Below are 11,173 nucleotides of genomic sequence, written 5' to 3'. Positions count from 1 at the left end.
TGCCTTCGAGGGCCCGCGCTGTGAGGTGGCAGCCCGCTCCTTCCCACCTAGCTCATTCGTCATGTTCCGGGGCCTTCGGCAGCGCTTCCACCTCACGCTGTCCCTCTCGTAGGTGCCCATCCCACATCCTCCCCGACCCGTGACCCTATCTGGTTCCCTGCTGCCCCATCCCAAGGTCCCCAAAGAACACTGCCCTGTCCTCTCCCCACACTGACTCCTACCCTCCTCACCTACCCCATCTTGAGCAAGCCCGATTCGGTGGAGGTGACCCCGCTTCCTTCCACCCAGGTTTGCGACTGTGCAGCCCAGCGGGCTACTTTTCTACAATGGGCGCCTGAATGAGAAACATGACTTTCTGGCCCTGGAGCTCGTGGCTGGCCAAGTGCGACTCATGTATTCCACTGGTGGGTGCCCCCGAGGATGTCTGTGACAGGGCCTGGGCGCAGTGTGCATGGGGCAGTCTGCCTCCCTGAGCACACACCACTGTGCCCAACAGACAGCAGGAGGACCCAGCTGCACAGCCTTGCCCTGCGGGAAGGTCTGTCTCTCCAAGTGTGTGTGTCTCCAGTCTGGGCAGGGGTACTCTAGTGCAGCCAGTGTGGTCATCAGGGGGTATACTGATCTGATGCCTACAGGATGGTCATTGGAGGGCTAGGGTGGCTAAGCAGCTCTATACAACACTCCACATGCATGTGCCCCACAGGCGAGTCCAACACAGTGGTCAGCCCTACAGTTCCAGGGGGCCTGAGTGACGGGCAGTGGCATACAGTGCATCTGAGATACTACAACAAGGTACGTGCCACCCCTGATGCAGTGTAGGGGAGAGCTGGGATTCTAAATTGTGATATTCAGGGCTACCCTAGGGACATTGCTGACTGGTGTGTCTGGGTCTTCAGCCCCGGACAGATGCCCTAGGGGGTGCTCAGGGCCCCTCCAAGGACAAGGTGGCTGTATTGAGCGTGGATGACTGCAATGTGGCTGTGGCTCTGCAGTTTGGTGCTGAGATTGGCAACTACTCATGCGCAGCTGCTGGTGTGCAAACAAGCTCCAAGAAGTGAGGCCCCCACCCTCTGACCCCCATGTCCTCTCCTACCAGAGCCTACACCCACCCTACACATAGCCCATCCTCACCCCAAATGGCAAACTCCTCATTCTTTCCCCAAACTGCCAGATTGCTCTCTTCCCTTAAAGGCCTTGCAGGCCTGCTCACCCTAGCCCCAGTTATATATTCTACCCTGAACTCCTGCTTCTGCACATACACCCCAGGGACTCAGTCCTTCAAAATCTCTGTTTCCCCACCCAACTGTCTGATGCCACACATTGCCACCATCCCTGTTAATATGCTCAGCCCCCGGAGCTCTGATCCTGCCATCCCACCTTCCAACCCCACTTCTCCATCCCCTACCCCAACTACCCAAATGCCTTGTTCCTGCAGAGTTCTTGACACCAGCTCCCCCTCCTTTCCCTGACCACCTGCCCATCATGATCTCCTTTGTACCCTCACACTGAAGTAAGGCTCTAACTTCTTCCCCAGCCTGGCCTATCCTTCCCTCTAATCACCTTTCCCTCTGAATCCTACTTCCTACTTCTTGTGGCCCCCAGGAGCAACCCTACTTTGGCCCCAGTCCCACCAATGACCCAGGCCTCTGACCCGCAGGTCCCTAGACCTGACGGGCCCTCTCCTTCTGGGAGGTGTCCCCAACCTCCCCGAGAACTTCCCTGTATCCCACAAGGACTTCATCGGCTGTATGCGAGATCTGCACATCGATGGCCGCCGAGTGGACATGGCAGCCTTTGTTGCAAACAATGGCACCCTAGCAGGTAGGCTTGAAATTTCCACTTGCCCTACTATGGCCCTGTCCCCATCATAAGGAGGAGGTGGAGGGCTGCATGGGGTGGCTCCGTATCTTACCTTAACCTATTCTTTTGATGGCAAGTGCCATGCAGCTTTTAAGGCCTTACTCCTACCAACCCGTTCCCCAAGACAACATGAGATTGAGGTCCTGTCAGCTTTCAGTTCCTCTGGACTTGAAAAATCCTGACCAGCATTCATGCCCCACATCCCTTGTCACATTTGCATCTATTCCATCTGCCTTCCTTTCCCAGGCTGCCAGGCCAAGCTGCACTTTTGTGACTCTGGCCCCTGTAAGAACAATGGCTTCTGCTCAGAGCACTGGGGCGGCTTCAGCTGTGACTGCCCTGTGGGCTTTGGCGGCAAAGACTGTCGGCTCAGTGAGTAGGCAGCATGGGACAGGAGGGACTCATAGCGTAAGGTCTGTTCCTTGGGTGGGATTTATAACCCTGCTTCTCTTATCCTCTCAGCCATGGCCGATCCCTACCACTTCCGTGGCAACAGTACACTGAGCTGGGACTTTGGCAGTGACATGGCTGTGTCTGTGCCATGGTACCTGGGGCTGGCATTTCGGACAAGGGCGATGCAGGGGGTCCTGATGCAAGTGCAGGTTGGGCCACACAGCACACTCCTCTGCCAGGTGTGTTCTGTTCTTCTGATCCCTCCTGGTACCCTCAGCTCCCAATCTGATGCCACCAGCAACCTTCCTATAGGTTCAGGTCTGGTCACACAGCATGTTCCTCTGCCGGGTGTTTTTTGTTTGTTTGTTTGCTTTGTTTTTGTTTATTCTAGTACTGAGGACTGAACTCAAGACCTTGCACTTGCCAGGCAGGCATGGCACCACTGAGCTACATTCCCGGCCCTCTGTCAGGTGTCTTGACCACAATAGACCCTAGACTTTTACTCTTTCCCTACTGTGACATCCTCTGCAGGTGCAGAGCACAAGCAAAATTCTCTCTTATGCTGTCTGCACCAATCCATGATCCCTGGTTCTGTCCTTTGCCCCCTGACATGTATCAGCAACATGGTATGCCTTGGCACAGAGCTCTATATGCCAGATATAACCTTGACTCCACTGTTTGACCTGAGCCCTCTGATCTCATCTCCTAGCCTCAGCCAAGTTTGAGGCTCTAACCCCAGGGCTATACATTTCTCCCCACAGCTAGATCAAGGGTTGCTGTCATTGACAATAACCAGGGGCTCCATCCATGCTGCCCACCTCCTGCTGGACCAGGTGACTGTCAGTGATGGCCGGTGGCATGATCTACGGCTGGAGTTGCAGGAGGAACCAGGTGGCCGGCGAGGCCATCATGTCTTCATGGTGTCACTGGACTTCAGCCTTTTCCAGGTCTGAGCTCTGACCCGAGCACAATGTGTTCTCAGCCTTCCCACTGGACTTACCTTATTTGACCCCACCTCTGGTCCTGCTCCTCTCCACTCTGCTGTACCACATCTGATGTTCTCCCAAACTCTCTCCTCATATCTCTGCTCTGAGCCCACCCTACCAGTCAGTTTGGTTCCTGGCAGGCCTTCTTCATACTAGATTTCTGGCCTGGTCTGAAGGTTCTTCAGTAGTCAGTACTTTGCCTGACTCCTGAAAGCCCCTTCTGGTCTCCGCCCCAAACCTAGGCAGCCCAGGTCAAAATCATGGATTTTCAAGGTCTGCTCTAGGTCTAGGAGGGAGGGGCTTTTCTGTTATGCATCCCCCTGCCTTAGCAGGTTCCCCATACTTGGGGAAGCTCATTGCCAGCCCTCTGATACAGAGGCACAAAGCATGCTCATGCAGGGCTAAAGAAGGCCAGTGCTGACTCTGGGGTATGGCAGGGTCTATTAGGCACCCCCTCCCTCAGTGCTGACTGCCCTTCTTCCAGGACACCATGGCAGTGGGGACTGAGCTGCACGGCCTGCAGGTAAAGCACCTCCATGTGGGAGGCCTGCCACCCAGCAGTAAGGAGGAGGCTCCTCAGGGTTTGGTTGGCTGTATCCAGGTAGGGGTCTGCATGGAAACAGGATATCGGGACATTGGAGTCAGTGGACAGATGTCAGGGCCTCCTAGGGACCTGAAAGGCAGCATTCAGGTGGGGTTGGAGGGGAGTACAATGACCCAGTGAATCAGAAACAGATTGAGCTTGCTGTGGTGTTGAAGGTGAGAGTGCAGTATAGGCTATCAAGGGTCATTAGGGATCTCTACCAGAGACAGCACAATTAGGTCCTTTGGGAACTGAATTGGGAATATTTGGGTGGCCTAGGCCTTTGGGAGGCTTAGGGGAAACTGCATGTCAGGGATCATCAGATATACAGGGCTTGAGGCTGGGACTCACCCCTTGCTGGCTGTGTCCACAGGGTGTGTGGCTTGGCTCAGCACCCTTGGGGTCCCCAGCCCTGCTTCCCCCTAGCCACCGAGTGAACGTGGAGCCTGGTTGTTTTGTGACCAATGCCTGTGCTTCTGGGCCCTGCCCACCCCATGCTAACTGCCAAGACCTGTGGCAGACCTTTACCTGCACCTGCCAACCAGGTGGGCCTCAAGAGGATTGGGAAGGGTGATCTGGGTCAGAGACGGGCCTGGCCTGGAGGGCCTAGAACAGGCATAGGTGCCCGCTTTCCCTGTGTTCTGAGCTTCCCAACCCATCCTGCAGGTTACTATGGCCCCGGCTGCGTGGATGCCTGTCTCTTGAACCCCTGTCAGAACCAGGGGTCATGTCGGCACCTGCCAGGAGTCCCCCATGGCTATACCTGTGACTGTTTGGGTGGTTATTTTGGGCACCACTGTGAGCACAGGTAAGAAGCTGGAGGCTGAGGTGATGGTGAGACTTGCTAGGGTGGGGAGGGTTACTGAGATGACATATCATGTTCAGGATGGACCAGCAGTGTCCCCGAGGCTGGTGGGGGAGCCCAACCTGTGGCCCCTGCAACTGTGATGTTCACAAGGGCTTTGACCCCAACTGCAATAAGACAAATGGACAGTGTCACTGCAAGGTTTGCCTGACCCTGATTCCTGACCTCTTAACCCTGACTCTTGCTGGCCTGCTGACCTCTGCCATCTGACGTGGGCTCTAACCTCTCATCTGTGTCCTGTGACCCAGTTGTCCTCTCTCATCCTTGGCCCTAAACACTTCTCTGTATTTGAGGCCAGTCAGTCTTCTTTCTGGCTTTTGAGCCCTGTTCTCTTTACCCCTTTCTCTTGATTCCACTTGCTCCCAAAACCTTCACCTGAGACCCCTACTTTAAGCCTTGACCTCTGACTTCAGGCCCCTGACCCATCCTTGAACAGGAGTTCCACTACCGACCACGGGGCAGTGATTCATGCCTCCCCTGTGACTGCTACCCCATGGGCTCCACCTCGCGCTCATGTGCACCCCACAGTGGGCAGTGTCCCTGCCGCCCAGGAGCTCTTGGCCGCCAGTGCAACAGCTGTGATAGTCCCTTTGCAGAGGTGACAGCCAGTGGCTGCCGAGGTGAGCAAGCTCTACCCAGCTTCTCCATAAAGAGCTGGTTCGTTAGAATGGAAGTGAGGTTGGTGGAAAATAAAACACCAGTTTCTTTAAAAAAAAAAATGCTGTTGTTGCTAAAGGGTCATTGAATGGGATACTTGGGTCCTGGGTTGGGGAAGGGCTCTGGGAGGCTTTTCCTGAGGAGATCAGTTATACCCAGGGCAGCCCATGTTTACCCCAAGTACTTTGCTGAACCATCACAGAACCTGACGGCCAGCTCCTGGGAAGCCAGCAAGGGAGTGGTGGGCAGTTGGCCTATGGTGGGTGGTAGAGGGTCAGTGGAGGTCACCCTCACTTGGCTTAGTGACCCCTCCCCACTTCTAGTGCTCTACGATGCCTGCCCCAAGTCCTTGAAATCTGGTGTATGGTGGCCCCAAACTAAGTTTGGTGCCTTGGCTACAGTGCCCTGTCCCCGGGGGGCCCAAGGTGAGTATGGGATGAAGGGACACCATTGAGGGTGGGGATGGGCCTATTCTTTGCTGGAGCCACCTCTTTCCCGGAGTTGGGTGGCCTTGTACTTGTAAAGAAGTGGGAGTGGGAGTCCTTGTGGGCCCCTCACTATCTCCTAGGGGATCTGGGTCTCTCCATATCTCCCTATACCCTCATTAAGCCTCCATCTGTTTCTCTTGGCTTCTGGGCAGGATTGCGGGGTGCAGGTAAGGGGTACGTGTTTGCTCAGGTGCGCTGCCCCCTCCCACTGCCAGAGCTTTTGCAGATCCCTCCTGTTTCTTAAGGTCCCTGCAGACCCCTCCCCACTGCCTGAGGTCTCTAAAATTGACTCCCCACTGCCTAAAGTCTCTGAAGGCCCCCTTGTGCTTTCTGAGGACCCCAGTGGTCCTTTCCAGAGACCTGAGGTCCTCAGAGTTACCCCCCAATGCCCATGCAGGTCCCTCCACATTTCCTAAGAGACTTGCAGGTCTGACCCTAATTCCTGAGATTCCTGCAGGATTTCCCCTACCTTCTGAGTTTCCTGAAGGCCTCTTCCTACTGACTGAGGTCACAAAGGCCCCCTTCCCTCTGCCCAAGGACTCCTCAGCTCACCCTGCTGCTTAATGAGCCCTTCAGAACTCTCCCTGCTGCCTGAAGTCTTTGCAGTGGCTGCTGGAGATTGCCCATGTATGCATGCTCATGTGTGTGTCTTTCTGTGCCTGTGCATGTGTCTGTGAGTCCATCTTGAAGGGACAGGGTTCTCTATTTAAGTTAGGGTCCCTTTTGTTGGTGGCCACAAGCTCCTTTAAAGCCAAGTCAGTTCTCATTCAACTTCTGCCTCAGCTCCACAGAAAGGGGCAAACAATGACACTTAAGTAACATTTGGGGCACTTAAAACTTATGTGAGAACCAACCCTTCTCTTACTCAGGTCACATAGTACTCATAGAAGACCTTGTCAGGCAGTGTGTCTTTGTGTGGATGAGATGGCATTGTGTGGCCACGCATCTGTGTGTGTAGCTGTGAGCATTGGCATGTGTGACATGAGTGTGTGTGTACATGTGTGTACTTGCTGCCTTTCCTTGGATTCTCTTTTATGTGCTTGTGAGAATGGATCATAGGCCCAACTGGGCTCAGGCCACCACATCCAGGTGTCTAGCCGTGGATGTCTCCATCTGGCCTCTGCCTTGGGCTTCCCCTGGGGTAGGAGAGGGTGCTGTGGTCACCCATCCACAGAAGTATCTAGGCTCCAGGCCTGACCAGGGGCTGCCTGCTCCCAGGTGCTGCTGTGCGACTCTGTGACGAGGACCAGGGTTGGCTGGAACCTGACCTCTTCAACTGTACCTCCCCTGTCTTTCGAGAGCTCAGTCTGCTGGTGAGACTGCCCATACCTTGCCCTGTACCCAAGATCTTCCCTGGCCTCAGCATCCCAACACCTGTGGCGGGCCCTAAATAGCATACCTAGCCCTTGACTTCCTGGGCTTTTCTTGATTGCCCTTTAACCTGGCTAAGTCTTTCTCCCTTGGGGCTATATGTAACCATTTCCATCCTTGTCCTGGAAGCTGGATGGCCTAGAGCAGAACAAGACTGCACTAGATACTGTGGAGGCCAAGAAGCTGGCCCAGCAGCTGCGGGAGGTGACTGGCCACACTGACCACTACTTCAGTCAAGATGTTCGAGTCACTGCCCGCTTGCTGGCCTACCTATTGGCCTTTGAGAACCATCAGCAGGGCTTTGGACTGACAGCCACACAAGATGCCCATTTCAATGAGGTGGGGCTGTGCCTATGTTCCCAAGTCCCTGGCCCTGACTCCCAGCCCTATGCCTCTGATCCTGTGTCCAGCCCTGGAAGCTCAGCTTAGATCCCTCCCAACTACAGTCCTGGGCTTTTCCTTTTCCCATGGCTTCTCTATCCCTTCCATCCTTCTGGTTGGGGCCCCTCAGAACACCTGGTCAACCCCTCATGCCTGCCCTGCCCCTTTCCATGTTCCTCACTGGGCTGAGCCAGACTCCATCTCCATCCTCCCAGAATCTGCTATGGGCTGGCTCTGCACTGCTTGCTCCAGAGACAGGAGACTTGTGGGCAGCGCTTGGGCAGCGGGCCCCTGAGGACTCCCCAGGAAGCGCAGGGCTGGTGCGACATCTGGAAGAATATGCGGCTACACTTGCAAGAAATATGGAGCTCACATACCTGAACCCTGTGGGGCTGGTGTCACCCAATATCAGTGCGTGGTGGGTGTGGCGGGGCAGGGTAGGGGCTGCGGGAGGACCTGGAAATCCAGGGGACAGAAGCTGTTGATGTGGGATGCTGTGCTACTGCCCACAGTGCTTTGTGGGATGGGCACTGCACTGGTAGTGAGGATAGTGAAAGGTCGGGTGCAGGATGGGAGTAGCTGGGGATGGGACTAGCAGTTTAGGGAGAGGGTCCTTGATGTATGTCACCTTCTTTCTCCTGAACAGTGCTCAGTATTGACCGCATGGAGCACCCCAGCTCCACCCGGGTGACCCATCGCTATCCTCGCTACCACAGCAACCTTTTTCGGGGCCAGGATGCCTGGGATCCTCATACTCATGTTCTGCTGCCTTCCCAGTCTCCATGGCCGTCCCCATCTGAAGGTGAGAGCCTTTGAGTGACCTCTGGGCCAAGCCCTGTCTTTCCGTCCCTCTCAAGCCAGATACCATCACCCTCTTGCCAATTCTCCCCTCACACCTTGGCAAACCTTTACCTTGCCAGATCCTCTCCTTGGCAAGGAGAGGGTTTTTCCAAAGTCTGAGTTGCCCCTTCCTGGGCCCCTTCTCCCCCGCTTCTCCAGCTCTTAAGAGAAGCTTGATGCTGGCTTGCGTTCAGAGAGGGGTTTGTGGGTGCTCAGGGTCAGAGGTCACCCTGACAGTGCTCCTTCCCGTCCCTGGCAGTTCTGCCTACAGGCAGAAGCATGGAAAACTCTACTTCCTCAAGTGCAGTCCCTCCACCAGCGCCCCCAGAGCCGCAGCCTGAGTCTTCAGTCTCCATTGTCATTCTTCTCGTGTACCGAACCTTGGGGAGCCTTCTCCCTGCCCAGTTCCAGGCTGAGCGCCGGGGTGCCAGGTACTCCCAGGCCTCTCACTCTTGGGCTTCTTCTGAGCTTCTGCCCAGCCAGCACTTCCATTTTTGGTGGGCAGATGATCAGGTTCTCAAAAATACAAGGTACTGTTGTGCACAGCTCCAGGGAATACTGTGTAAGCCAGATTCTAAGAGAATGTTTTCTAAAGCTGTACAGAGTAGCTGAGGTGCCGGTGGACAGCTATGTAGCCATAGGTGGGCCATTAAACAGCGGGGTACCTGAGCCAGATACAGACAGGCCAACTGGCTGATAGGAAGATTGAGTGTTTGATGCATGTCAGATGGGAGCAGGAAAGGAAAGTTCGAGATCAGCAGTGACAGATTGTTGAGCTGTTCAGGACTCAGACCCCAGTCTGGGCAGGGGTGCTCCACCTCTTGGCATCAGCAGAGGCATTCTCAGAAACAGCACCCGCTCTGGGAGCACCCAGGCCCCTGGGTCGGCAGTGGCAAGTGATATGAAGACAGGGTAAGGTGGGCAGTCAGATATTGGGGAGGCCAGCAGCATCCAAACCCAGATGGGTGTCTCCTCAGGCTTCCCCAGAACCCTGTCATGAACTCCCCGGTGGTTAGCGTGGCTGTGTTTCATGGACACAACTTCCTAAGGGGTGTCCTGGAGTCCCCGATCAGCCTTGAGTTCCACCTGCTACAGACGACAAATCGGAGCAAGGCCATCTGCGTGCAGTGGGACCCACCTGGCCCGTAAGGACTCATGTCCCAAAGTCCTTTGTCCCCTGATAGCCTCTGGGAAGCCGAATGACAGTCCCCACTTGCCCAAGACCCCTGCCTGTGCTGCTGTGCATCTAAACCCATGAGAAATACTGCTTCCCAGAGCCAGGCTCCCTTCACCCCTCCTGCCATCTCCTATTCCCCTATGGGAAGGTGGGGCTAACTGTCCTGTGGCTGCAGGGAGGACCAGCATGGGATGTGGACAGCACGGGACTGTGAGCTGGTGCACAGGAATGGGTCCCATGCTCGGTGTCGCTGTAGCCGGACGGGGACTTTCGGGGTCCTTATGGATGCCTCCCCCCGTGAGGTATGTCTGTGTCTCAAGGAATATGTGAGGTTGAAGGGGCAGGAAGGTTCTGCCCAACATATCAGTGATCATCCTGTCTACACAGCGGCTGGAGGGTGACCTGGAGCTGCTGGCCGTGTTCACCCATGTGGTCATGGCAGTGTCTGTAGCTGCCCTGGTGCTGACTGCGGCGGTCCTCCTGAGCCTGCGCAGCCTCAAATCCAACGTGCGTGGGATCCATGCCAATGTGGCAGCTTCCATGGGGGTGGCAGAGCTGCTCTTCCTACTGGGGATCCATAGGACCCACAACCAGGTACAGGGTCAGGGCCAAGCCATCTGTCCCGATGACCACACCAGGCCTGGGAAGGCCTGAGGCCAAAGCTCAGGGCCAAAGGTTGGGATGCTCAGATTGGGGTAGGGGTTTGGGGCAGGATGCTGGAGTAAGAAGCTGTGGTTTAGGGGTCAGAGGTGGGAAGCAGTTGCTTGGCACGGGGTCAGAGGTAGGGTGAGGGCGGAGAGGTCCTGATGCTCCACTACCCTGCCTTTAGCTGGTGTGCACTGTGGTCGCCATCCTCCTGCACTACTTCTTCCTCAGCACCTTTGCATGGCTCCTGGTGCAAGGCCTGCACCTCTACCGCATACAGGTTGAGCCACGCAATGTGGACCGTGGTGCCATGCGCTTCTACCATGCCCTGGGCTGGGGCGTCCCTGCTGTGCTGCTGGGTGAGGCCCTGTCCACTTGCCCATTTAGGGCCTTGACCCCCAGCCTCCGTCCACCCCACAGTCTGATTCCTGACTGTGTCCCCACCCTTGGCCTCCCACGCCATCTACTTGGGAGGAGCCTGCTCACCTTCATCCCCAGCTCCTCCCCATGCATGTGGCTCGGCAGCTCTAGGACACAGCCCCTTTATCCCCTAAGGCCTTGCTGTGGGCCTGGACCCCGAGGGATATGGGAACCCTGACTTCTGCTGGATCTCCATTCATGATCCCCTCATCTGGAGTTTTGCCAGCCCCGTTGTCCTTGTGATAGTGGTGAGTGGTTGGCATGTGGTGTTACCCATTTACTTCCTGTTGGGGAAGAGAAAAACTTGCAAGCGTGGTGGAGATCGGCTGAGGGTCCACAGGTTTGCTGAGCCCCCTTCACCTCTGTTGTCTGCTCAGAGTGAACCCTTGCTGCTCAGCTGGCATGGAGATAGGGGGATGGGTCAGAGATGAAGCCACTCGCCCTGCCTCCCTGTCTGTGTCCCTCTGGTTCCCTGGCTCTGACTATTCTGTTGATCCCAAGCTTCTC

General features: G+C 55.8%; 1 protein-coding gene across 1 annotated transcript in view; it reads left to right on the top strand.

Annotated features, from left to right (window-relative positions):
* Nucleotides 1–11,173, top strand: part of Celsr3 (cadherin EGF LAG seven-pass G-type receptor 3) — a gene marked incomplete at its 5' end in the record, with an annotated part of 26,103 nt that overhangs the window by 6,640 nt on the left and 8,290 nt on the right. The window contains 25 exon segments of the mRNA XM_033759677.1: nt 1–108; nt 289–404; nt 704–792; nt 897–1,054; nt 1,658–1,821; nt 2,107–2,232; nt 2,323–2,492; nt 3,015–3,200; nt 3,724–3,840; nt 4,196–4,367; nt 4,489–4,630; nt 4,708–4,828; nt 5,124–5,307; nt 5,668–5,769; nt 5,985–5,999; nt 7,051–7,145; nt 7,333–7,542; nt 7,800–7,995; nt 8,231–8,386; nt 8,684–8,855; nt 9,402–9,569; nt 9,777–9,903; nt 9,989–10,195; nt 10,431–10,605; nt 10,802–10,914. The exon segment at nt 1–108 is cut by the window's left edge and continues 17 nt beyond it. Of these exon segments, the coding sequence (XP_033615568.1) occupies nt 1–108; nt 289–404; nt 704–792; nt 897–1,054; nt 1,658–1,821; nt 2,107–2,232; nt 2,323–2,492; nt 3,015–3,200; nt 3,724–3,840; nt 4,196–4,367; nt 4,489–4,630; nt 4,708–4,828; nt 5,124–5,307; nt 5,668–5,769; nt 5,985–5,999; nt 7,051–7,145; nt 7,333–7,542; nt 7,800–7,995; nt 8,231–8,386; nt 8,684–8,855; nt 9,402–9,569; nt 9,777–9,903; nt 9,989–10,195; nt 10,431–10,605; nt 10,802–10,914 (3,589 nt within the window).

The sequence above is a fragment of the Fukomys damarensis genome, unplaced genomic scaffold, assembly GCF_012274545.1.
Source record: "Fukomys damarensis isolate Sample0158 unplaced genomic scaffold, DMR_v1.0_HiC HiC_scaffold_37, whole genome shotgun sequence".
Taxonomy (NCBI): Eukaryota; Metazoa; Chordata; class Mammalia; order Rodentia; family Bathyergidae; genus Fukomys; species Fukomys damarensis.
The sequence above is the reverse complement of the archived record's forward strand: the minus strand, read 5'-3'. Positions and strand labels throughout refer to the sequence as shown.